The sequence below is a fragment of the Myotis daubentonii genome, chromosome 13 (genome assembly GCF_963259705.1).
Source record: "Myotis daubentonii chromosome 13, mMyoDau2.1, whole genome shotgun sequence".
NCBI classification, from domain to species: Eukaryota; Metazoa; Chordata; class Mammalia; order Chiroptera; family Vespertilionidae; genus Myotis; species Myotis daubentonii.
This window is the reverse complement of record NC_081852.1, coordinates 7,676,502-7,699,625: the sequence shown is the minus strand read 5'-3', so window position 1 is coordinate 7,699,625 and position 23,124 is coordinate 7,676,502. Positions and strand designations below refer to the sequence as shown.

The window sequence follows — 23,124 nt, the reverse complement described above, 5'->3', positions numbered from 1 at the left end:
GTTGAGGATTTTGGCATCTATGTTCATGAGGGATATTGGCCTGTAATTCTCTTTCATTGTGTTGTCTTTACCTGGTTTTGGTATTAGGGTGATGCTGGCTTCATAGAATGAGCTTGGAAGTGTTCCTTCCTCTTGAATTTTTTGTAGTAGTCTGAGGAGGATAGGTTTTAGTTCTTCCTTGAATGTTTGGTAAAACTCCCCTGTGAAGCCATCTGGTCCTGGGCTTTTGTTTGATGGAAGCTTTTTGATGACTGCTTCAATTTCTTCCATAGTTATTGGCCTATTGAGATTTTTAGATTCTTCCTGATTGAGTTTTGGAATGTTGTATTTTTCTAGGAATTTGTCCATTTCCTCCAGGTTGTCTAGTTTGTTGGAGTAAAGCTGTCCATAGTATTTTTTAACAATCATTTGTATTTCTGTGGGGTCTGTTGTTATTTCGCCTCTATCGTTTCTGATTTTATTTATTTGGGTCCTCTCTCTCTGCTTCTTGGTGAGTCTGGCTAGAGGTTTATCAATCTTGTTTATCCTTTCAAAGAACCAGCTCTTGGTTTCATTGATTTTCTGTATTGTTTTTTTGGTCTCTATGTCATTTATTTCTGCTCTAATCTTTATTATCTCCTTCCTTCTGCTCACTCTGGGGTTTTCTTGTTGCTCTCTTTCTAATTCTTTGAGTTGTAGAGTTAGATGATTTACTACCATTTTTTCTTGTTTTTTGAGATAGGCCTGTAGAGCTATAAACTTCCCTCTCAGGACTGCTTTCAATGTGTCCCATAGGTTTTGGATTGAATAACAGTAATTCTTAATGCTATTGATACGTGGAATTGCAAATGGACTCTCCTTGTGGGTTCTTGTCTCACGATGTTGAATAATAAATTCACGGACTAAAAGATTTTTAAGCAACGGTGTGGAAGTTTATTGCGAGCATATACAAACTCCCTCTGGGAAGGGGCCCCCAAAGGGAAAGAACCTGCTCGCTCTCTAAAATGGGAAAAAACCAATTTAGTGAGCCTCTTTGTCTGTGGGTTTATAAATGCTCACAGCTCTTTGTTCATTCCACTTTCTAATTGGACCCTTCCTTAATTCATGTCCCCCGTACTTTCCTAATTGGCCACTTTCCCCCTTTGGTATCAGTTTCAAAGTTCAAAGCTCACCGGTGCTCTTCTTCTTCCCCTTCTCTTGTAACATTCCTCCATCCTCTGTGTATGTGAGATAAACAACCTGGCGGCTTGGAGCGTCTCTGCCCATCACGGATGCATTCCTCTCCCATGGACGCCCTTCCCTAACACTGCCTCCTGTCTCTAAACTTCCACTATCAAATATTCAGGTGCTATTGATGTTGCCTGTTTGTCTTATGATTTCTTTCTACTGCTTCTTTGGATCAGGATCCAAATAAAGCCAGAGGTTGTGATAAATTGATGTGGCCCTTAAGTCTCTTGTACTCTGTGGGTTCCTCACTATTTCTTTAAAAAAAACCAAACATATATATATATATATATATATATATATATATTATTGATTTTTTACAGAGAAGAAGGGAGAGGGATAGAGAGTTAGAAACATCGATGAGAGAGAAACATTGATAAGTTGCCTCCTGTATACTCCCTACTGGGGATATGCCCGCAACCAAGGTACATGCCCTTGACCGGAATCGAACCTGGGACCCTTCAGTCCGCAGGCCGACCCTCTATTTACTGAGCCAAACTGGTTAAGGCTCACTATTTCTTTCTTTTTTAAAAAATATATTTTATTGATTTTTTATAGAGAGAAAGAGAGAGGGATAGAGAGTTGGAAACATCGATGAGAGAGAAACATCCATCAGCTGCCTCTGCACACCTCCCACTGAGGATGTGCCCGCAACCCAGGTACATGCTCTTGGCCGGAATCAAACCTGGGACCTTTCAGTCGCAGGCTGATGCTCTATCCACTGAGCCACTATTAGGGTGAGGCTCACTATTTCTTTTTGTGTTCCCTGCTGCCGCCTCTGCCTCCTCCTCCTCCTTCTCCTTCCTCCCTCCCTCCCTCCCTCCCTCCCTCCCTCCCTCCCTCCCTCCCTCCCTTCCTTCCTTCCTTCCTTCCTTCCTTCCTTCCTTCCTTCCTTTAGAAACCAGGTTGTTTGTCCTCTAGAATTATCTGGAGTCTGGATTCTACTTATTACATACCCTGGTGTCACTCCATCTGTCCCTTTGTCCTATGTAATTTCTGTACATCGATAGTTGGCTCTAGAAGCTTTATTCAGTATAGATCTGACTCTATTTTTATTTCAAAATCAGTTTCCTGGTGCTGATGGTACTTCATTACACAGCAGCTATGGATGGTTACTTCCTGGACGCATTGATTCATTAGGGGTGGTAAAAATGGTGATACAGTGGGGCCTTAACTTACGAGTTTAATTCGTTCCGTGACGGAGCTCGTAACTCAAATTACTCGTATGTCAAATCATTAAAGTGAACGAGTGAGACACATGATGATGTTGTGGCGTTCACTGTGACGTTCGCTGCGCCAACTAGCGGTGGGGTATCTGAAGCTGGCTCGTAACCCGAATTTTAGCTCGCAACTCAAAGCAAAAAATCAGCCGAGAGATGGCTCGTATCTCGAAAAACTCATTAGTCGGGACACTCGTAAGTCAAGGCCCCACTGTATTCTAATTCAGTCTTTCTCTGTTTATTACCTGGAATACTGCTATCAAGAGAAACGGCCTTTTGTAACTCCATTTATTTCTGAGGCATAAATTGTATAGAAAAGGCAAGATCAATGTCTGATTTTTCTTTTTATTGATAAATTTTCAAAATTATGAGGTGGTTCCCTGGCATCCTTCAAAAATGTCCAATGAAGGTTTCCATCTTTTTAGTATGATGTGAATGCAGGGATTTAAACGTACTTGCTCGCTTTCCGCCTGCTGCAGCTGTTATGCTTATCATGCTCAGAGTGTCCTTGCTCTCAGCCCCCGGTGTTTGAGCTCCTCTCTGCTGCCTGTCATAGCAAAGTGCTCCGAGCTCACCTTGTGCATTTCTGCTCAGCCCTGGGACCAGCCAGTTCAGGGAGTGCTGGTAGTTCACTGCCATTGCTTTGGTCGTGACTTCTGGGCCTTTCAGTGGTTGTAGCCAGGAAGTATGTATTTTTTAAAAAACATAACATACTTATGGGTTTATATTGATGCTTCTATATGTGTCAAATGTGGGACTTAGGGTTTACCCTTGACCTTATCAACCTTATGCTATCATTTCTTTTTAAAATATATATATATATATATATATATATATATATATTGATTTCAGAGAGGAAGGGAGAGGGAGAAATAGAAACATCAATGATGAGAGAGAATCATTGATTGGCTGCCTCCTGCATGCCCCCTACTGGAGATCGAGCCCGCAACCCTGGCATGTGCCCTTGACTAGAATAGAACCCAGGACCCTCAGTCCACAGGCCGACACTCTGTCTACTGAGCCAAACCGGCCAGGGCCCATCATTTCTTTTTAAAGTTGACAAAAACAGAGGTTCTCCAAGACAGCAAGCAATACAATGACTTATTTGATTTTCTTACAACCCCCATACAACAGCCTTAGAATACAGTTCTATCACCACACCACTGATTGATAGTAGAAATGAATTTCTGAGCCTTTCCCCGCAGTTCTGTGTGTCATTAGGGAATAGTCTATCAGTCAATTGGAATAGTTCCTTTCTGTGAGTCATGCCGCCAAATGGATGCATTAATTCATTTGTTTTGTTTTACTTTCAATTTTAAAAATTAATTTTGTTTTATAGTGATATAAAATATTCACAAGATTCCAAACTCAAGTCTTCAAAGCAAGATATCCTTAAAAGTCTAGCTTCTAGCCCAGCCACTCTACCCTTTTTCGTCCTTTCCCTATAGATAATAATTTTTCAGACTTCATAGTTTTCTTATTTTATACTTTATTCTGATGCATGTATACATTTATAAATATACACAAATATATGCAAATGCATACACTCACTGCAGCTCCCCTTTCATAGGCAATGGGCGCTTAGGGCACACACTTTTCTGTGATTTGTTTGTGGGGATCCCTCCTTGCAGCTGGTGGGGTTTTCTTCATCTCTCTAGCCCTCCCTGTGGATTTCCCATAGCCATGTGCCAGTCTCCTGGTGATGGACACTTGGGAAATCGCTAGGATTTCGCAGCTCCTAATAGTGCTGTAGTGACTGCCTTGGTCTATGCATCCTTTCCTGGTTTCGAAGCTGCGTGTTGTCCTTGGTATGGAGTTGAGCTCCTGCCACCTCAGTGGCTTAGAGGCACCTGCACTGTGCTGGGTGCTGGAGACATGTGGAAACTTGAAGTTCTGAAGTGCGAGGTGGGGGGCCAGGCCCCAGAACCTTGCTCTTGGGGAGCGTCTGTCCAGCTGTGTCCCAGCCCTGCCCTGACATTTTCCCTTCTCCCAGATCCGGGGCCACCATGTGGCGCAGCTGGACCCCCTGGGCATTCTGGATGCAGACCTGGACTCCTTTGTACCCTCAGACTTAATCACAAGCATCGATAAATTGGGTGAGAGTTGGTACCCTTCTCTGTCGCCCCGGTGATGCCAGAGCCAGCTGGTGCCTGTGCACAGTGAGGGGCTGTAGGACCACAGTGGGCCCTGGAGCTCCGCAAGCAGCCCAGGAAGCTTTTCTCAGACCCTTGCCCATCTACTGCACAGTGTCCCTGTGAGGGCGTCTCCCCGTCTTCCCTAGGGGCGCACCGTGCTCGGCAAGCTTGAGAGACGTTGCCGGGCTCACTCCTGTGGTGGCAGCTGAGCTCTGACTCTCACTCCCTGGTCCCTGCAGCAGGTTCCCTGCGCTTAGGCGGGACCTGGCAGCAGGGATACTGCTGGGCCCCACCCGGGCCTGATCCCTCTTTCCTCTCTGCCTCCTGGGCTCTGCCCAGCCTTCTATGACCTGCGGGAGGCTGACCTGGATAAGGAGTTCCAGTTGCCCACGACCACCTTCATCGGAGGCTCCGAGCACACCCTCTCCCTGCGGGAGATCATTCAGCGCCTGGAGGTGAGCACGGGCAGGTGTGGGGGCCACACCTGATGGAGCTCTCAAGCCTGCCAGGGGGCGGGAGGTGCTGCCTTTTCTGTTCCAGATGCCGGGGCATTTGTCCCTCTTCCTGGCTGTCCCCCCAGAGCACCTACTGCCAGCACATCGGCCTGGAGTTCATGTTCATCAACGACGTGGAGCAGTGCCAGTGGATTCGGCAGAAGTTCGAGACCCCTGGCGTGATGCAGTTCTCCAGTGAGGAGAAGCGGAGGCTGCTGGCCCGGCTGGTGCGCTCCATGAGGTCAGGCGCTCAGACCACCGCGCGGCCAAGTGGCTGGAGGGGCCTGCCCAGGGCTGTTCGACTTGCCCAGGCCCTGACTGAGCAGCCAGGAGGATGCCTGGCAAGGGAAGGCAGGACTGCATGGGCCTTGCCCCTCGCTGGGGAGAGGGCTTAGCAGGGGCATCGGGCCAGGTGCTCAGGCAGAGCTGGGCAGGTGGCCAGGGAGGGGATCCAGGAGGCATGCCGAGCGAGGGCACAAGTGGTAGAAAGTGGCCGTGGGAATGTTTGGGCAGAGAGATGTCCTGTGTGGTGTGCGTACAGCAGGGCCTCCCTCAGGGGGCACCACCTGGCGCTGCTGCTGGCTTCTCTGAGGCTGGGTGTGCCCAGGCCTGGAGGAGCAGCTCCCCAGCCACTGGGCACACCGCGGCATCCTGAGCAGTATAGGGGCTGAAATTTGAGCGCAGCCGGGAGGAGGTCTGGGTGTGGTGATTGGGCATGTGCAGTGCATGTGTGCACAGGAGGGCAGGGGGCCGGAGCAGTTTGGCTGGAAGCGGGAGAGAGGGTGGTAGCTGGGATCAGGAGGGTGCAGGCAGAGGTTTCTGGTTAAGCTGGGAGGACCCCTCGCCTCCCTCAGACCTGTGCTCCTGGCTGGTGCTGTCTGAGGCAGGTCCCGGACTATGTGGAGGGAGGCGATTCTGCACCTTCCCCTGTTCTGAGCGCCCTGCTCCAAGCCACCAGGGATGGCCCGTGAGCCGCGGCCTCTCCATTCTTTCCCTCCTCTCTCCACGCAGGTTCGAAGACTTCCTGGCCCGGAAGTGGTCCTCTGAGAAGCGCTTTGGCCTGGAGGGCTGTGAGGTCATGATCCCTGCCCTCAAGACCATCATTGACAAATCCAGTGAGATGGGGATTGAGAATGTCATCCTGGGGATGCCACACAGGTGGGCCTCCGTCCTCCCCCGCCTGTTCCTTCTCGGGGCCGGGCACCGAGGTGGAGGCAGGGATGGGAATCAGCAGGGCTGTTAGTGGGACAGAGGGTAGGGGCAGAGTGGCCTGGACCGTTCTCAGATCCCTGCTCATCACAGACAGAGCCAAGCACATGGTCACAGCGCATGGAGCCAGGGCCTGAGGGGCTCCCAGATCAGAGTCTCACCAGCTTGCCGCTGTTCCCAGGAGGGTCAGGGTTCCGGGAGAGGGTTGCGTTGTTCTTGAGGTGCCTGTGGCTAAGGAGCCCTGCAGGGGCCAGTCCTAGGGAAGTGTGGGCGGAGCCTGGGCAGGCGGCCCTGGCTGGATCTGGAGGTCTCTTCTGGCTGCAGGCTGGCTGCCCGCTTCCCTGTGGCCTTGATACAGACGGGAGACTGGCTTGGCAGTCGGGTAGTTACTTCTGGGCTGGAGCCTGTGGTCTGACAGGAATGCAGCCCCGGACAAATGAAGGTGGTGGGTTCATGCTGAATGTGCTGAACAGTCGGGGGCAGAGCCCCAGCATTTCCTTGACCACTTCCGGTTGCTCTCGGGTGGGCCAGGCCGGGCTGCGCCAGCAGGTGGGGCGTTCAGAGTCCCGATGAGTGTGGAGGGCCCTCCGGTGGGCTGGCTGCCAGGAGCCGGGAGCCTGTTCTGAGGGCCTGGAAGTGCCCAGTGTCCGGCCAGAGGGTCAGGCAGAGTGGCCCTGGGTCTGAGTGGCTGGCCCTGTGGAAGGGGATGGACTGGGTGGTCAGGTCAGGAGGTGGTGCTGGGCAGGCTCTGGCCTGCGGAGGCCCTGGGAGCTGAGGGTGCTCTGGTGGAGGCTCCATAGTCGCTGAGGGGCCTTTGAGGCTGCAGGGCTTTGCCCGTGGCCCCCTGGCTCCCAGGACCCACAGAACAGGAGAGAGGCCCACCTGGGCGAGGGCCGCCCTGCCACAGGCCACGTGGGGCTGGAGGTTGGACGGGGCATGTGTGTGTCGGGCTGGCATCTGTTGATGAGCTTTGGGGTGAGTCATGCGCTGTACCCCCATGGGCTGGTGCCCACCCCTGGGTAAACTGCACCTTGCTGGGGGCCAGGCCGGGCTGGAGAACCCTGGTCCCTGGCTGTTCTCCTGACCCCTGCCCCTCAGACCTCCCTCAGCTCCTCTGGACAGGTCCTCTGGTAACTCCTGGTTTAGGGTCCGTCCGGTTCCTTCTCTGTCCTGCTCCAACATGCTGCTGGGCTGGGGTGGGGGTAGTTTGTGCCACTGTGATGCATCAGCAGATTGGGACCAAGGTACTGGGTTGGGCTCAACTTTTGGGTGGGGAGGGTGGGCATTGCATGAGGCTGGTGGCTCCCTGATCATGAGGGCCTCCTGAGTCAGAGATGTATAGGGGTGTCTGGGAGGAGGAGGCGGGACTGGCTGGCCAGGATACTCACATGCCTTATAGACTGAGACAGGATGAGAGGGCTGGGCCTCCTTTGGGCTCCCTTGGAGAGGGGGTGTCCCCAGACTGCATGCCGATTCTGATAGGTCCCTGGTGGGCAGGGAGCAGGGCCCATCAGGGAAGGCCTCTGAGCCAGGTGAGAGCCCAGCCCCTCTGGCTCCAGGGGCAGGCTGAACGTGCTGGCTAACGTCATCCGCAAGGACCTGGAGCAGATCTTCTGCCAATTTGATCCCAAGCTGGAGGCAGCGGATGAGGTGGGTACCAAGCCCAGGTCTCAGGGCCCCTGGAGAGCTGGGTGTCTGGGAGGTGGACCGGGGAGGAACGGGGCCAGGAGTTTCCAGGCTTGGACAGACCTTGAAATGGACAGACACACAGAGGAGTGGGAGAGAGGCTGGGGTGTTGGCAGGAGGCCCCTGGTGGTGAAAGCCCTGGTATGCGGCCAGCCGCCCTGTTTCCAGCGGGACGAGGGCCTGAGTGCGTTGCAGATGCGTGGCCGGAGCTCGGAGGGTTGCAGACGTTAGGGAGCCCACCCCGGCGTGTGGGAGGGCCCCGTGCTCCCTTACTCATTGACCTTCCCTCTCGGACAATATATTGGTGTAAAATGATTGCATTCTACCATATTTCTTTGTTATGAATTTGAGTATCTTTTCATGTTTTTAAGCCATGTATGGTATGTTTTTTTCCCCTGTAAATTTCTCTTCATGGCTTTTGCACATTTTTCTGTGGGGTTTTGGGCTGTATATCCCTGATTTGTAAAAAGAGTTTTACATATGGAAGCACTTAGCCCTTTGCCTGCATTTGTCTTATGACTATTCTTTCAGCCTGATTTTCCCCTGATGTTGTGCAGGATTTGCTGCCCCCGTGACAAATGTATTAGGTGTTAGCTGTCTCATCTTTCATAGCTTCCGAGGTTTGTAGATTGTGTAGAAAGATGTTCCCGGCTCCAGGATCATCAAATATGTCACACTTTCCTGATACTGTGGCTCCGTCACGTGGTGGGGAAGTTAGTGGGCCCAGCCTGGTGTTTGCCGAGCGGTCTCCACCCTGCGAGTGAGCCATCCTGCATGTCTCTGCTGTCACTGCCGCTGGCCGGCCGCCTCCTACTGAGGCCTCCCCGTCCACCCTGTCATCATCTGTGAAAAGAGGACGGTGGTTGAAATGCAGGGGCCACCCTGAGGGCAGGAGGGGCAGGGTGCAGGGTAGGGAGGCGGCAGCAAGATGGTATAGGTCAGACCCAGCACAGGTCTTTCTAGAGCAGAATCCAGGGACTGTTTCAGCCACACTGGCCTTGCATCTGTCTGTCCGTCCGTCTGTCTCCCTGTCTGAGGCGGGAGGGCCGGGTTCATCACGGTCCACCCCAACCCCAGGGCTCTGGAGACGTCAAATATCACCTGGGCATGTACCATGAGAGGATCAACCGGGTCACGAACAGAAACATCACTCTGTCCCTGGTGGCCAACCCGTCCCACCTGGAGGCTGTGGACCCTGTGGTGCAGGGGAAGACCAAGGCCGAGCAGTTCTACCGCGGGGACGCCCAGGGCAAGAAGGTGAGCTCCCCTGGGTCCTGAGGGGTGAGTTCTGAGGGCTGGGCCCTGAGTCTGCAGTGCAGGGGGCAGGGCTGGGGTCCACAGCCTGGGGCCTGGGGCTCCTCTCAGCTCGCCCTCTGCTCTGCAGGTCATGTCCATCCTGGTCCATGGGGATGCTGCCTTCGCCGGCCAGGGTGTGGTCTATGAGACCTTCCACCTGAGTGACCTGCCCTCTTACACCACCAACGGCACCGTGCATGTGGTTGTCAACAACCAGGTGAGGGTCTGGCTGCATGCCCGGCCTCGTCAGCATCCCATCCCCGAATCCAGGCAGCACTTTGAGGGGAAGAGTGAGACCATCCTGGTTCTGATCCCGCTGCCGCGTGTCCCAGTATGCGATCTCAGGCAGGCTGCCGGCTCTCCCAGCCTCGGTGCCTGTCTGTGAAATCGGGAGATCCATCCATCCATCTACTGTGTCTGTCTGTCTGTCTGTCTATCTATCATCCTGGAGAAAGTTGTCAGGTCGAAGGAGCACAGGGGTAACGAGCTGAGAGGCTGGACACGTGGTGAGATGCCGCCTTTAGCTCCATGTGAGGCAGTCAACCTTAGCGCGCAGCTCTCACAGCCTTCGCTTCCGGCAGCTGTGATAGCAGCTCTTCCCTGAGCCCGGGCAGCCCTGGTTAACTGCAGTATTTGCACTAAGTCACCTAATCTTCCCAGAATAGCCCTGTGATGTTGGGATTAACAGACCTTTACATAGACGAGGAAGCAGCGTTTGGGAATTTAAGTGCCTTGCCAAGGTTGTACAGTTAGTAACTGGTGGGACGGGTTTACCCGGGCCCGTGCTCCTCACTGCCACGGTATGAAATGATGGCAGAGAAGAGCAGGCACCCCCATGGCACCCGCTGCCGTGTTTGCTCTTGGGGCTGCTCACCAGAGATCCCTTCCTGTCCCACATGCCTCCTGGGCACACCTGATGGACCTCGAGGCAAAGCCCTCCCGGCTTCCTGGACCACGGGTCTAGCCCTAGGTAATGGCACTGCCGCTTCCTCCTGCTCCTGCAGATTGGCTTCACCACTGACCCTCGGATGGCCCGCTCCTCACCATACCCCACCGATGTGGCCCGTGTGGTCAATGCGCCCATCTTCCACGTGAACGCGGATGACCCAGAGGCTGTGATATACGTGTGCAGCGTGGCGGCCGAGTGGAGGAACACCTTCAATAAAGACGTGGTTGTGGACCTGGTGGGTCTGGGGCTGAGGCCGGGGCCGTGGTGTGCAGCCTGTCCTGGCCGTGCCAAGCAGTTGGGGCTGGGAATCCTGGGAGACAAGATTCAGTGCTCCCAAGAGCAAAACGTGGGACAGTCAGTGAGGGGGGTCGGGGGGCATTCAGGGGCCTGGAAGGGTATGCCCTGCAGATGTGCCCCAGCTGTGCAGTGACTAAGCCTGCACTGCCTGGGCACAGGGACCAAGCTCCCTTCCCTCGCTGTCCCTGCAGGTGTGTTACCGCCGGCGCGGCCACAACGAGATGGATGAGCCCATGTTCACGCAGCCCCTCATGTACAAGCAGATCCACAAGCAGGTGCCCGTGCTGAAGAGGTACGCAGACAAGCTCATCGCCGAGGACACGGTCACCCTGCAGGAGTTCGAGGTGCGTGGTGGTGGGCCTCGTGAGCACCTGGGGTCCGCCTCCTCTGAGCCGGGACCCTGGGGACGTTGCTGATGTTGCTGGCCCAGTGCTGGGACCTGGTGATTTACAGAAGCAGCCAAGATGGCCCTTGTCCCAACAGCCTCCAGGTACAAGGGGGACAGAGGACCAGACATACACAGCTTGGTGGGATGCAGCAACCCCCTGAGACGGGCTTGTCCCCTCAGTTATCTGTGGATGTGTTGGTCCTCCCGCCTCGAGGGGGCTCTGAGAGCAAGGACTGTGGGTCTCCCGAGTTTCCCCCAAGTCCCTTGCTGAATGGGATCCCCCTGAACTCTGAGACTTTGGTCTCTGGCCACAAGGCCCCTGCAGGCCAGCAGAGAGAGTTCCAGAACGTGATGAGGGGGACCGACTTTCGAGTCCAGTTTGACCCAGGCTCTGGCTGCTCACAGTGTCCCTGCCTTCACTCTGATTCCAGGAGGAAATCGCCAAATACGACCGGATCTGTGAGGAGGCGTACGGCAGGTCCAAAGACAAAAAGATCCTGCACATAAAGCACTGGCTGGACTCCCCCTGGCCTGGTGAGCGGCGGGCGCGGGCTGACGGGATGCTCCTGGCACTGGGCCCAGGACCGAGCGACTCTGCCCGAGGCTGCAGCCCTGCCCCGAGGCCCCGAGGCTGTGGGCTGATTCCTGAAGGCTGGGAGGCACCGCCCTCAAAGTACCCGTGACCAGCAACCTCTGGAGAGAAAGGGCTGAGCAGGGCCGGCGGACACCAAAGTGGAGAGAGCTGAGGACGGAGGGATGGTCAGCGGCTCCCTGGGTAGAGCTAGATGGCCCTGGGCTTGGGGTGGCTCTCGCAAGGGCCCAGGGAAGGATGGTAGCAGGTGTAGGAGCTGGAGCTGTGACATCAGCTGCCGCAGTCCTGAGGTTGGGCTCAGTCTTCAGGTAGCAGGTGGGCCCAGGAAGACTGGGCTGGGGGCGCCGGCTGGCGGGGATCTGAGGCCCCACCGCCTCCCGAAGCGCACGGAGCCTCTGCTTCTCAGGCTTCTTCACCGTGGACGGGGAGCCCAAGAGCATGACCTGTCCAACCACGGGCATTCCTGAGGACGTGCTGACCCACATCGGCAACGTGGCGAGCTCTGTGCCCCTGGAGGACTTTAAAATCCACACGGGTGAGGTTGCTGTGCGGGCTGCAGCGTGGGCCACGGTCCCTGCTGTCTTGCCCCAAGAGCGATGGCATCGTGGGTTCGGGAGGCCTGGCCTGCATCCCCACTGTCCCTGGTGGGTCGGCAGTGCCCTTGATCCTGGCTCCTCTCAGGGTGGGCTGAGGTGGTGCCACACTCCCGGTGGGTTCTAGAGACCAGACTGATGTCGATCCCTGGGGCAGGCCGGAGAGCAGGGGAGCAGGGTTTCCCGTGGAAGGAGCGCTGGGCCTGGCCTACCAGGCGGAACGCTGGGCTTGCCAGCAGCCTGCATGGATGACAGGGTGACCCTGCTGCTCCCGGTGAGCCTGGGCCAGGGCGTGGCCGCTGGCTGTAAATCGTGGCTGTGGCCTCTACTCGGGCCCCCGGAGAGCCCCCTGGAGGTGGTGGGCGCCTGCGCCCCTTCTGACCAGCGTGTGGGTGCTCCGAGGGTTTCCTCCACAGTGTGCTGGAGGCCCAGGTGTCCTGAGGCACCGCTCTGTGTGCTTGTCATGGGGTCCGTGCAGCTGTAGAGCCCCCAGGAGCCCAGCATGGCCCGGGCACTGGGGCTCAAATTCAAGCATCTTATAGCTGTGACTGTGGGGAAATGACTTCCCTCTACTGCTCCTGTCTCCATCTGGAGAGTTGGGACAGTCCACCCGTGGGTGGTGGAGGACGCACCCCACTCCAGGTGTGCAGGTGTGCGCAGTGCCGGTGGCTGTCCACCGGTACCTGCTCCTTGCATGGGAGGGAGGCCTGCCCACTGTACTGGCTGGAGGGCTGTGCTGGAGGAGGGCCCTGCCAGGGCCGGCTCAGTGGGAGACGTGTGCACTGAGTACACACACCTGGCCCTGGTCCCTTGGGCTCTGGCTGTTTTGGGCAGGGTGGCCCAGCCCTGGCTACCTCAGGCTGGCCCTTCCCTCCTGTAGGCCTCTCTCGAATCCTGTGGGGCCGTGCGGACATGACCAAGAAGCGGGAGGTAGACTGGGCGCTGGCGGAGTACATGGCCTTCGGCTCCCTGCTCAAGGAGGGCATCCACGTGCGGCTCAGCGGGCAGGACGTGGAGAGGGGCACGTTCAGGTGAGGGCAGGGGCTCCGACCCAGGCCTCGTGCACATTGGCCTTGTCAGCACTGAGCCTGTGGGGCAGCTGAGGGGCCAGCTGCGCTTGGGGACCCCAGCGTCATCGTGGGAGCTCTGGGGTGGAGCTGGCCCTTCTCCTCTTCCTGGGCCTTTTCTGAGGAGCCCAAGGAGGGCCCTTGTCTGGCGGGGGCCTCACTGGTAACCCCATCAGCACCCCAGCCCCTGCCCTTGGGCCAGGCCATCAGGGGGACCCTGGGCCACCTCTCTGACCCCAGGGGATAAGCATGCAGAGCAGACGGCCTGGCCTAGGCCTGGGTCATCTGTGGCCTCACGGTGCGTGTGAACTGCTGTCCAGCCAGCCTCCCCATTTGCTTTTTTCCTTGAGTTTTTGAGTCCAGGGACAGGACTGCACTTGTCAGTGTCCCCACTTCATTTCCTCTTTGGGCCCAGAGGTTCTGGACCCGATGTGGTCACTGCCATGCTGGTGAGTCCTGGAACCGTGGCGTCCGGGATGTGATGAGCGGCTTTCTTGGGTCCCAGGGGCTCATCGCTGCTGGCCCTGGTCCAGCTCCACTGCCCCCTGAGCTGCGTGTTAGTCCTCCTTGGTGTGGGGTCAGCCAGGTGGTCCCCTCATTGTGTAGGTAGTACCTCCTGTGGACCTGGGCAGGGAGAGTGCCCCAGGGGTGTGGCACTGTCTTGGGGTCTCTGGGTCTCGGGGTCTCGGGCTCCACCCAGCACTTGGTTGGGGAGGTCATTGAGGCCGGTCTCCCGGGGACCTTTTTGAGGTAGAAGCTGAGACTCAGGTTTGTGAGGTGTGGGGCACTGCTGGGGGCTGCCTGGAGGAGGGGACTCTCAGGTTCCCGGGCACAGTGATGAGGGCTTGCCCTCCTCCTGCTCCCTATCCTTCCTGCTCTGTTTCTCTCCAGTCACCGGCACCACGTTCTCCACGACCAGGAAGTTGACCGGAGGACATGTGTCCCCATGAACCACCTTTGGCCTGACCAGGCCCCGTACACCGTGTGCAACAGCTCCCTCTCGGAGTATGGCGTCCTGGGTGGGTCAGACTTTGCAGGCAGGTCGGGCGGGCCTGGGGTGCCTGGGGACCAAAGAGGGGCTTGCATCCTGAGGTGCCCTGTCGCTGTGACCATGGATGGGCCCTGTGGCTGAGAGGGCAGGGCAGGGTCTGGGCCCAGGAGGGACTGAGAGGCTCAGAGGCCCCTGGGGTGGACCTGGGTCCTGGCACAGTCATGGGGATGCTGAGGCCACATGGGACTGTCTCGAGTTCCCCTTCCTGGGCTCAGGGCTCCCCAGCGACCAGCTCCTTACTGGACCCTGCATTCTCTCCCTCGGCTTGATCTTGAGCTGGCCTCCTCCCTCACTGCCTCCTCCTAGAGGCAGGATCCCCAGGGACCAGCTCCTGCCCCTCCCCCTCAGCAGCCCTGCACCTGTTTTGGGGGCTCCTCTTGGTAGATGGCCCCTGCTGCCTCCCCAGGGATCTTTGGACTTGGCTCGATGAGGCTGAGCTAGCCACGTGCAGCTACGGCTGAGGGTGCCCCTCGCATGTCCTCAGTTCCCAGGACGCAAGATCGTGGGCCCCAAGGAGCCCGCTCCCCCTGGCCTGGCGGGAGGAGTGGGGGGGTCAGGGAGGGTGTGTGAGAAAGGGCTGGGCTTGACGAGCCACTGGCACTGGGGACAGTGTGGCAGGCTGTCCTGGTTTCTTCCGTTTAGGCTTCGAGCTAGGCTATGCCATGGCCAGCCCCAACGCCCTGGTGCTCTGGGAGGCTCAGTTTGGCGACTTTCACAACACGGCCCAGTGCATCATCGACCAGTTCATCAGCACCGGCCAGGCCAAGTGGGTGCGACACAATGGCATCGTGCTGCTGCTGCCCCATGGCATGGAGGGCATGGTGAGTGCTGCCGGGGCCAGGGGGCGGTGGGGGGGGGGGGCCTTGGCCACATGCAGGGTTGGAGCGTATGCATCTGCGCACCTTCTGGGCCCATGGAACACGGGGTCTCTTTAGGGGGGGCTGCATAGGTCTGGGTGGCTGCGGCTGAAATGATGACACTAGTCACTAGCGGTAGAAGTAGCTGACACCTCTGAGCCTGCTACGTGCCAGACTGTTTCAAACCCTCTCTGTGTATTAACTCTTCCAGTCTCACAACCTTTCGTTCCAACAATGTAATGAAGTGAGTCCTGTTCCCATTTTTCAGATAAACGGAGGCACAAAGGTGTGGACTAGCTTGTCCAAGGTCACTCAGCTAGTAGCTTGGAGTTGAACCCGATCTGTGCAGCATTGCCTGCCTTCCGGTCCCCTCCCAGGGAGGCGGGCGACGTGCAGGCTGAGCAGTGGAGCGCTGAGCAGGCCGGGCTGGGCTGCAGGGGATATCCCTGAGGGCCCACTCGGCTCGGATCCAGTAAGGAGCTGGTCACTCCTGGCACCGGCGCGTGGCTGTGTAGAGCCAGGACTCACTGTGCTGAGCGAGCACTTTCATGCCCTGTAAACCCAGCCGAGTCCTCACTAAGGACCTGCCTCAGTCCTGTTTCCACTTCACACTTGGGGGAGAAGGGGCGTGGCCTGTGCAGGGTCACCAGCTGCCAGGGCTTCTTCCTGGCGGAGCTTGAGCCAGGCTGGGTGGGGAGGGTTGGGGTGGCCTGGCTGGAGCCCGTGGCACTGGGTCCTTGCTGAGTCCCCACTAAGGGAGGGGCGGGTGGCGCCGTGGGGCAGGTCACCCCTGTTGCACGGGAGCGAGTTTGGAGGTCCCTGAGCTGTCTGCTCTCGTGGAGCAGAGCAGCCCCTGAGCCGGGTGGGCGGGGAGTCAGCTCTGGGTCACATCTGTCCTGGCTGACGGATCTTGGGGTTGCTTCTTAATCTCTTTGCCCCTCACCGTCTTCATCTGTAAAGTGAGGAAACGAGTGTCTGCATCATGGGGCTTGGTTCAGGGCCAGTGGCTAACGTGTGGGCCGCGGAGCTGTGCCTGGGTCGGACGTGCTGGGGACAGGCCTCGGCCAGGCCCTCCCGCCCACCCACACGTGCTGGCTCCCCGGGCCCCTCTGAGGATGCCTTCCCGACCCCGCTCCCGCTTCCTGGTCTTTCCTGTGGTCTGGGCTCCAGAGTGAGGACACCTTCTCCCAGAGCCTTCCACTCTCTTTCCTGAGACCAGGGTCCCTGCCCAGCCAGGCTTCTGTCCTGTGTGATGTCCCCTCGGCCAACCTGGACGCCTGGCATTTGCTTTTAGGGGCCGGAGCACTCCTCGGCGAGGCCCGAGAGGTTCCTGCAGATGAGCAATGATGACTCGGATGCCTACCCCGTGAGTGCTCCTGCCTTCCCCTGGGTCAGGGCCTGGGCACCAGGGGCCACCTCCCAGCCACACCCTGTCCCCCCAGGCGTTCTCGGAGGACTTCGAGGTGAGGCAGCTCTACGACTGCAACTGGATCGTGGTCAACTGCTCCACGCCGGCCAACTACTTCCACGTGCTGCGCCGGCAGATCCTGCTGCCCTTCCGCAAGCCGGTGAGCCGCCTGCCCTGGTCGCGGCCGCAGCCGCAGCCACGCGGGGCAGACCCGGAGCCTGTCCCGGGGGCAGCTGGCAGCTCGGCACGTGTTTCCCTTCCAGCTGATCATCTTCACTCCCAAATCTCTGCTGAGGCACCCGAAGGCCAAGTCCAGCTTTGACCAGATGATATCTGGTAGGTGCCTGGGCATGCTGGGCAGCGAGGGGAGGCTGGGGCCCGGGTGCGGCCTCTGCTCCTGGGACTCTGTGATCACGCACTCTGTGGCTCTGTGAGCTCTGCAGCAACTCCCGCTTGGTCCCCACCCGTGGCTGGGTGGGGAGGTTGGCGGGCAGCCAGCTGGACTGGGCTCAGCACCAGGGACAGGGGTGCACTGGTCCCAGCAGGCTGGCCTGGCTGTGCTGGGGGAGCTGAGAGGCAGGAGGCCGGGTAGAGGTCCGCCTCATTTGCAGGAAAGTAAGTATCACTGATTCATTAATACTTTTTCCCCACTCATGAGCCAAACATGACTGTCCCTGGGGACGCAGTGTCCCCTCCAGAGCTCTCAGCCTCATTACCTGGAGTCAGGGGTCAGCCTAATAAAGCTACCAAATGTCGGAATTGAGATGTGAGCCAGTGGAGGGTCAGAGAGTGCAGGCGTGGGGCCCTGAGGCTGGCAGAGTAGAGCTGCCCGGAAAGTGGTCTGGCCAGGAAGGGTCTCCACAGCGTGGGCAGCGTGTGTTTGGGTGTCCCTGTGGTGTGGGCAGGTCTGAGCCGGCAGTTCCGAGCTCTGGCCTTGGGTTGGGCCGCCTGGGCTGACGCCCGGGGCTGGCTCTTCTCTGGTGGGGCCTGGCAGCCTGTTCCCACTCTGCTCACTGTGCTCCCTGGGACACCAGGACATGGCAGCTTTTCCAGAGATCTTTGCAGCGTGCTTGGCCTGCTGCCGGGTACGTGATGTGAGCTCAGGAAGGAAGACGGACAGCACTTAGGACTTGGGGGCTTGGTTGCGGGGCTAAGGGAGGGAGGGATGTGTGGTGGTCTCTGGAGACAGCTGCTCACCCTTAGCAGGTGATAGGTAACTACAGTGCACACAGCAATGGGCTGGACTGGATGGGGAGCAGCTCCGCTTCAGGGACCGAGCTCATGAGAGGGGCACGACATTACCTTCATTTCCCCGCCAGGGGCTTTCCCCTTGGACCCCGCTTGCCCCTGAACGGTGATGCTCCCGGGCTCTGCCCTTGGCTCTGGCTCCCAGCTCCACTTCTTTCCCTGTGACATCTCAGGTTTCATTTGTCATCTTCTCCATCATTTGGCTCGAGAGGTACCCAGTGCAGCCGCAGATCTAAACCTGGGCTAGTCTTAATGGCCAAAGGGCGCCTGCGGGTGCGGGGGCCACGGGCCTGGTTCCCCGGCTGCTCCAGCCCCTCCAGGAGCTGATGCCTCTTCCATGCCCTGTCGGTCTCCAGGGACCAGCTTCCAGCGGGTCATTCCTGAGGATGGGGTCGCGGCTCGGGCTCCGGAGCAGGTGCGGCGGCTCATCTTCTGCACGGGGAAGGTGTACTACGACCTGGTGAAGGAGCGGAGCAACCAGTGCCTGGATGACCAAGTGGCCATTACGCGCCTGGAGCAGGTACGCCTGCTCGGAGAGATGGACGAGGTCAAATAGCCAGCCCCCTGGGCAGTGTGCCTGGCCCGGTCAGATCTGGGCCCGAGGGAGCTGTGTTGTCTCGTTCCCCCGGGCTACGCTGCCCTTTCTTCCTGTCTGCCCCAGATCTCCCCATTCCCCTTCGACCTGATCAAGAGAGAGGCGGAGAAATACCCAGGCGCAGAGCTGGTGTGGTGCCAGGAGGAGCACAAGAACATGGGCTACTATGACTACATCAATCCACGCTTCATGACCATCCTGAAACGGACACGGCCCATATGGTACAAGGCTGGGTGCAGGGAAGCCAGCCACCTACCCTTCACTGCGGGGCCTGCGGGGTGGGGGCCGAGGCCCCGTCCTGGCTTTGCCTGGCCCGTTTGGTGTGTCACCGAGAACTGGCCACTGTCCTTCTCTGGCCACATTGGGAACCATAGTACCTGCTGGCTCTGTGACCGCTGGGGACAGGTCAGCTTCCCCATCAGGGACCCCCATCAGCACCACCTCATGGAGCAAAACCTTTTGCAGCCAGAACTGACCACCAGTGGGGCGAACTGACCTAGGCCACCTCCCACGCTCTCAGCTCTCCCGCCTTTGGCCTTAGGCCAGTAACTTTGCCTCATGGTGCCTCGGGCTCTTCATCTCTATAGCAGGATGAGAGGGATCAGACTCCATACAGCCCTGGGCTAGCGGCCAGGCCAGGCCAGCCCTCCCCTCACTGTCTCTCCTCCCCTAGGTATGTTGGCCGTGACCCAGCGGCTGCACCGGCCACGGGAAACAGGAACGCTCACCTGGTGTCTCTGAAGAAGTTTCTGGATACTGCTTTCAATCTGAAGGCCTTTGAGGGCAAGACATTTTAGCGCTGGGCAGGGCCTGCCTGGGTCTTCCCATGGGGCTGGCTGGGGCTGGGGAGGGTCCTTCAGGCCCCAGGGTAAAATACACTCACGCAGCGATCGAGGCCGTAGAGCAGGCACCACTGGATTTGGTCTTATGCCTCTGTGGGCCTTCGTGTTTATTCCAGAATCTGTTAGGACTGAGAAAGCAGAGGAGGTGACGGGATGCAATCAGGAGTGTTTCCCCAGCTGCCCTGGCCTTTCTGGAGATTTTGTGTACCTTTTCGCACCTCTGTCTGCAGACAGCCTCCCCGGAGCCTGACTTTGGTCTCCCGCTTCCTGGTAGATCTGGCTGCCACTCACCCTGTCCTTGTTCATCTGTAGATTCAAGGACTGTTATCTTTTGCTCTTAGAAATAGAGACTTCAGTGTGACAATCAGGTGAAGCAAAACCGTGCCTGGTGATTTATCTTGCGCTGATTTGTGGAGTGTGTCGTGATGAGTGTGAGATACAGCCACAGCGCATGTGGACCAAACCAGAACGCCAATGACAGAAATAAAAAACGCTTGAGAGAGATTGTCTGTTCTCATTTCCTGTTGTAAAATCGAGGGGAAGTCAGATGGTTTAGAGAAGGCATGAGATGAGAAGAGGAAAAGCTAACCTGTGGAGGGTAAACTAGCCCTCCACTGAGCTTGCAGGTCTGTTGGTATCTCCACCCGTCAGCCTTCTGTTGGTTTTGCTGGGGGAGCAGTGGCACAGGAGGGATGGTTTGTTTTCTGCAAATCATTTATGCTCCTATGCCCGTCTCAGAGCGCCTCCTTGGTGCTAGATGCTGGGCCCGGGGTGAAGAGGCGCATCTGCCTGCCGCTGGCTCTTCCGGGTCAGGCGTCCAGCTGGGAGACCTGCAAACAGTTTATTCACCGAGTTACACGTTACTGCAGAGGGCTGGGGGACCAGGAGGAGGTGTTGTTTGAAGGAAGAAGAGTCTTACAGGAGAATACAGGAGACATGAGCCTTCCACGGAGCAGACCCAGAAATACTGGCCATCGTGAGGCAACCTAGGGAAAAATCAGTCTAAAGTTGGAGAACAGAGTGTTTCCGTCCATTAGTCTCAAGCACAGCTTGCTGGAGTACACTTTGAGTCACACGGCAGGAGTGTGTAAGTGACAAAGTAAAGGTAATTACAGCTGCCTGTAGTGTGTTCGTTGTGTCCTGGGTCCTCTGCTGGGCATCTTGCAGATACCCTATATAATAAAAGCCCAATATGCTAAGTGTCCAGTTGTTCAGTCGTCCGTTCAGCCAATCAAAGCATAATATGCTAATAATATGCTAAGGCCGCTCAACCACTCACTATGACATGCACTGACCACCAGGGGGGCAGATGCTCTGACCAGTAGGTTAGCTTACTGCTGGGGTCTGGCCAATTAGGACTGAGCAAGATGGGCCGGATATGCCCTGGAGCCCTCCTATAGTCCCTCCCCAGCTGGCCAAACTCCCATGTCCTTCCCCAACTCCAATCATGCACTGGTAGGGTCCCTCGGCCTGGCCTGAGACCTCTCAAAATCTGCGACCCCTTGGGGGATGTTTGGCCCGATCCCGCAGGCCAGGCCAAAGGACCCCACTGGTGCATAAATTTGTGCACCGGGCCTCTAGTTACAAAATAATATTTAACCTTCACTGTGGCTTTGCATGCTGGGAATATCCCCATTTTTTCAGATGAGGAAATTAAGGTTCACATGAAGTTATTTATCTAGGGTCACTTGCCAGCTGACCTTGACCTCTGTCCCTAAGCCCACACTGCTTCCCTTGGGAAGCAAGCATTTTCTGTATTGTGCATCCTTGGCCATGGAGATCCAGCCGTCTGGGCTCCCCCTGCTGTTGGGCTGTGAAGTGGGTGGGACACAGGCGTCTGGGCTGTGCAGGGCACCCTCATGCCCTGCAGTGGGAGGTGGGCACCTCCTGTCCCAGGCACACACTGCCTCTTCACTTGCGCATGCAGGAAGGCTGCAAATGACTGCTTGGGACCATCTGCTGTGATACAACAGGAAAACCAACCACATGAAAAGAGCTGCAAACTACAAAGAACTGACGCTGGACGTAAAATGGAGCTCATGGGCCAAACAAAGACTTCAAACGAATAACTTTAAGAGGGCAAGGGGGCTCTTGCTACTGTGATACAGTAACAAACTAAAAAAATCAGAGTGTTGCGGGGGAGCAGGGAGGAGGTAAGAGGTCAACCAAAGGACTTGTATGCATGCATATAAGCATAATCAATGGATACAAGACACTTGGGGGGGGGCGGGGTGAGGGCATGTGCCAGGGGGTAGGGGAGGCTGGGGGTAGGTCAATGGGGAAAAAAAAAAGACATATGTACTACTATCTGTAATACTTTAAACAATAAAATTCAGATATTTAGAAAATACCAAATATTGCTTATATAAAGCCTCAAAAATGGGCTGAATAGCAGAATGGACACCGCTGAAATGTAAAGTAATAAGTTTGGACGCAAGGCCTGGGAATTCTAAGAAAGTAGAACAAAGGGCAAAAATGTACTTTTTGAATTTGTTTAAGGCGACATGGAATGAACATCGATCCCATGATTCTGAATGCATCTTAACAGGGTCCCAGGAGGAGAAAACAGGATTCTTGCGATGGAAATGCTCTCTTTTGACTGTACCCCTGTGAACATCCTGGCTTGACCTTGTAATATAGTTTTATAGACATTGTCATTCGTGGAAACTGGATAAGGCCATGTGGGATATAGTTCTTACAATTGCATGCAAATATACAATTAAGTCAAATAAAAAAGTTTAATTAAAACTGAATTGTTTGCTCCCTGTTACTGAGTTATAAGAGCTCCTTATATAATGTGGATACAAATATTTTATTAGATACTAGTAGCTCTGTGCACGAATCCCTGCAAGAGTAGCTCGCTGCTGCTTGCCTCAGCTGGCCACCCCACCCACTGCCACTGGTAGCTCTCTACCACTGGTAGCTCACTGCCCCGCCCTCCTGTAGCTCTCCACCGCTTGTAGATAGGTCATGACATTATGGCATCCTGGCTAATTTGCATATTCCTCTATTATTATATTAGATATGTTTTATAAATATTGTCTGTGGCTTATATTTTAATTTTCTCTAAGAGCAAAAAGGTTTTTATTTTAATGAAGTCTAAGTCATCATTTTTAATAGTTTGCATTTTTTTGTATCTTAAGTAAAAAAATTGTTGCTTGTCCTGGCCAATGTGGTTCAGTTGGTTGGACGTCTACCCATGCACTGAAAGATTGCCAGTTCAATATCCAGTCAGGATACATGCCTGGGTTGTGGGCTCAATCCCGGTAGGGGGCATGGAGGAGGCAGCTGATCGATGTTTCTCACTCTCCCTCTCCTTTCCTCTCTAAAAATCAGTAAAACTATTATAAAAATTGTTGCTTAACCTAATGTTACAAAGATTTTCTCCTGTATTTTCTGCTCTTTACTAGTTTATAGTTCTAACTCTCGAGTAAAATAACTTTGAGTTATTTTCCATATGACACCAAATTGATCCCATACCATTTATTGAAAAGACTATCTTTTATTCATTGAATAAATTTGACACCTTCTGTATATGTAGTAAATTATATAGCATCAAAGATATTGATATGATCATATAGTTTTCTTAGTCTATTAATATGATAGATTTTATTGCTTAACTTTTGAATATTAAGCCAACTCTGCATTCCTAGGATAAACCCACTTGGTCATGATGTGTTACCCATTTGTATATTGATGGACTTAATTTGTTAAGATTTTGGTTAAGATTTTTGCATCTAGGCATGAGGGATATTGTTCTGTAGCGTTTTTTCTTGTCAGGTTTTGATTATCAGTTGAGAAGTGTTCCACCATCTCCATTTTCTGGAGGAGTTTGTGTAGTCATGGTACTACTTTTTTTTTTTTTTTTTTTTTTAATGTTTGGTGGAGTTAACCAGTGAAGATATGTGGTCTTGGAGTTTTCTTTATGGGAAGGTTTTAAACTATGAATTCAATTTCTGTAATAAATTCAGGGCTAGATATTGTACCTACTTTC

General features: G+C 55.5%; 1 protein-coding gene across 3 annotated transcripts in view; it reads left to right on the top strand.

Annotated features, from left to right (window-relative positions):
- Positions 1-20,332, top strand: part of OGDHL (oxoglutarate dehydrogenase L) — a 31,352-nt gene extending 11,020 nt beyond the window's left edge. For all 3 annotated transcript variants that reach the window (XM_059662101.1, XM_059662100.1, XM_059662099.1), the window contains 20 exons: positions 4,417-4,519; positions 4,898-5,013; positions 5,139-5,293; positions 6,064-6,210; positions 7,821-7,911; positions 9,025-9,204; positions 9,332-9,460; positions 10,248-10,427; positions 10,681-10,833; positions 11,309-11,411; positions 11,876-12,004; positions 12,943-13,093; positions 14,021-14,148; positions 14,823-15,001; positions 16,332-16,403; positions 16,480-16,605; positions 16,709-16,781; positions 18,050-18,213; positions 18,355-18,509; positions 18,962-20,332. In XM_059662101.1, the coding sequence (XP_059518084.1) occupies positions 4,417-4,519; positions 4,898-5,013; positions 5,139-5,293; positions 6,064-6,210; positions 7,821-7,911; positions 9,025-9,204; positions 9,332-9,460; positions 10,248-10,427; positions 10,681-10,833; positions 11,309-11,411; positions 11,876-12,004; positions 12,943-13,093; positions 14,021-14,148; positions 14,823-15,001; positions 16,332-16,403; positions 16,480-16,605; positions 16,709-16,781; positions 18,050-18,213; positions 18,355-18,509; positions 18,962-19,085 (2,658 nt within the window). In that variant the 3' untranslated portion in view covers positions 19,086-20,332. The remainder of the gene's footprint in view (positions 1-4,416; positions 4,520-4,897; positions 5,014-5,138; positions 5,294-6,063; positions 6,211-7,820; positions 7,912-9,024; positions 9,205-9,331; positions 9,461-10,247; positions 10,428-10,680; positions 10,834-11,308; positions 11,412-11,875; positions 12,005-12,942; positions 13,094-14,020; positions 14,149-14,822; positions 15,002-16,331; positions 16,404-16,479; positions 16,606-16,708; positions 16,782-18,049; positions 18,214-18,354; positions 18,510-18,961) is intronic.
- The last annotated feature ends 2,792 nt before the right edge of the window (positions 20,333-23,124 follow it).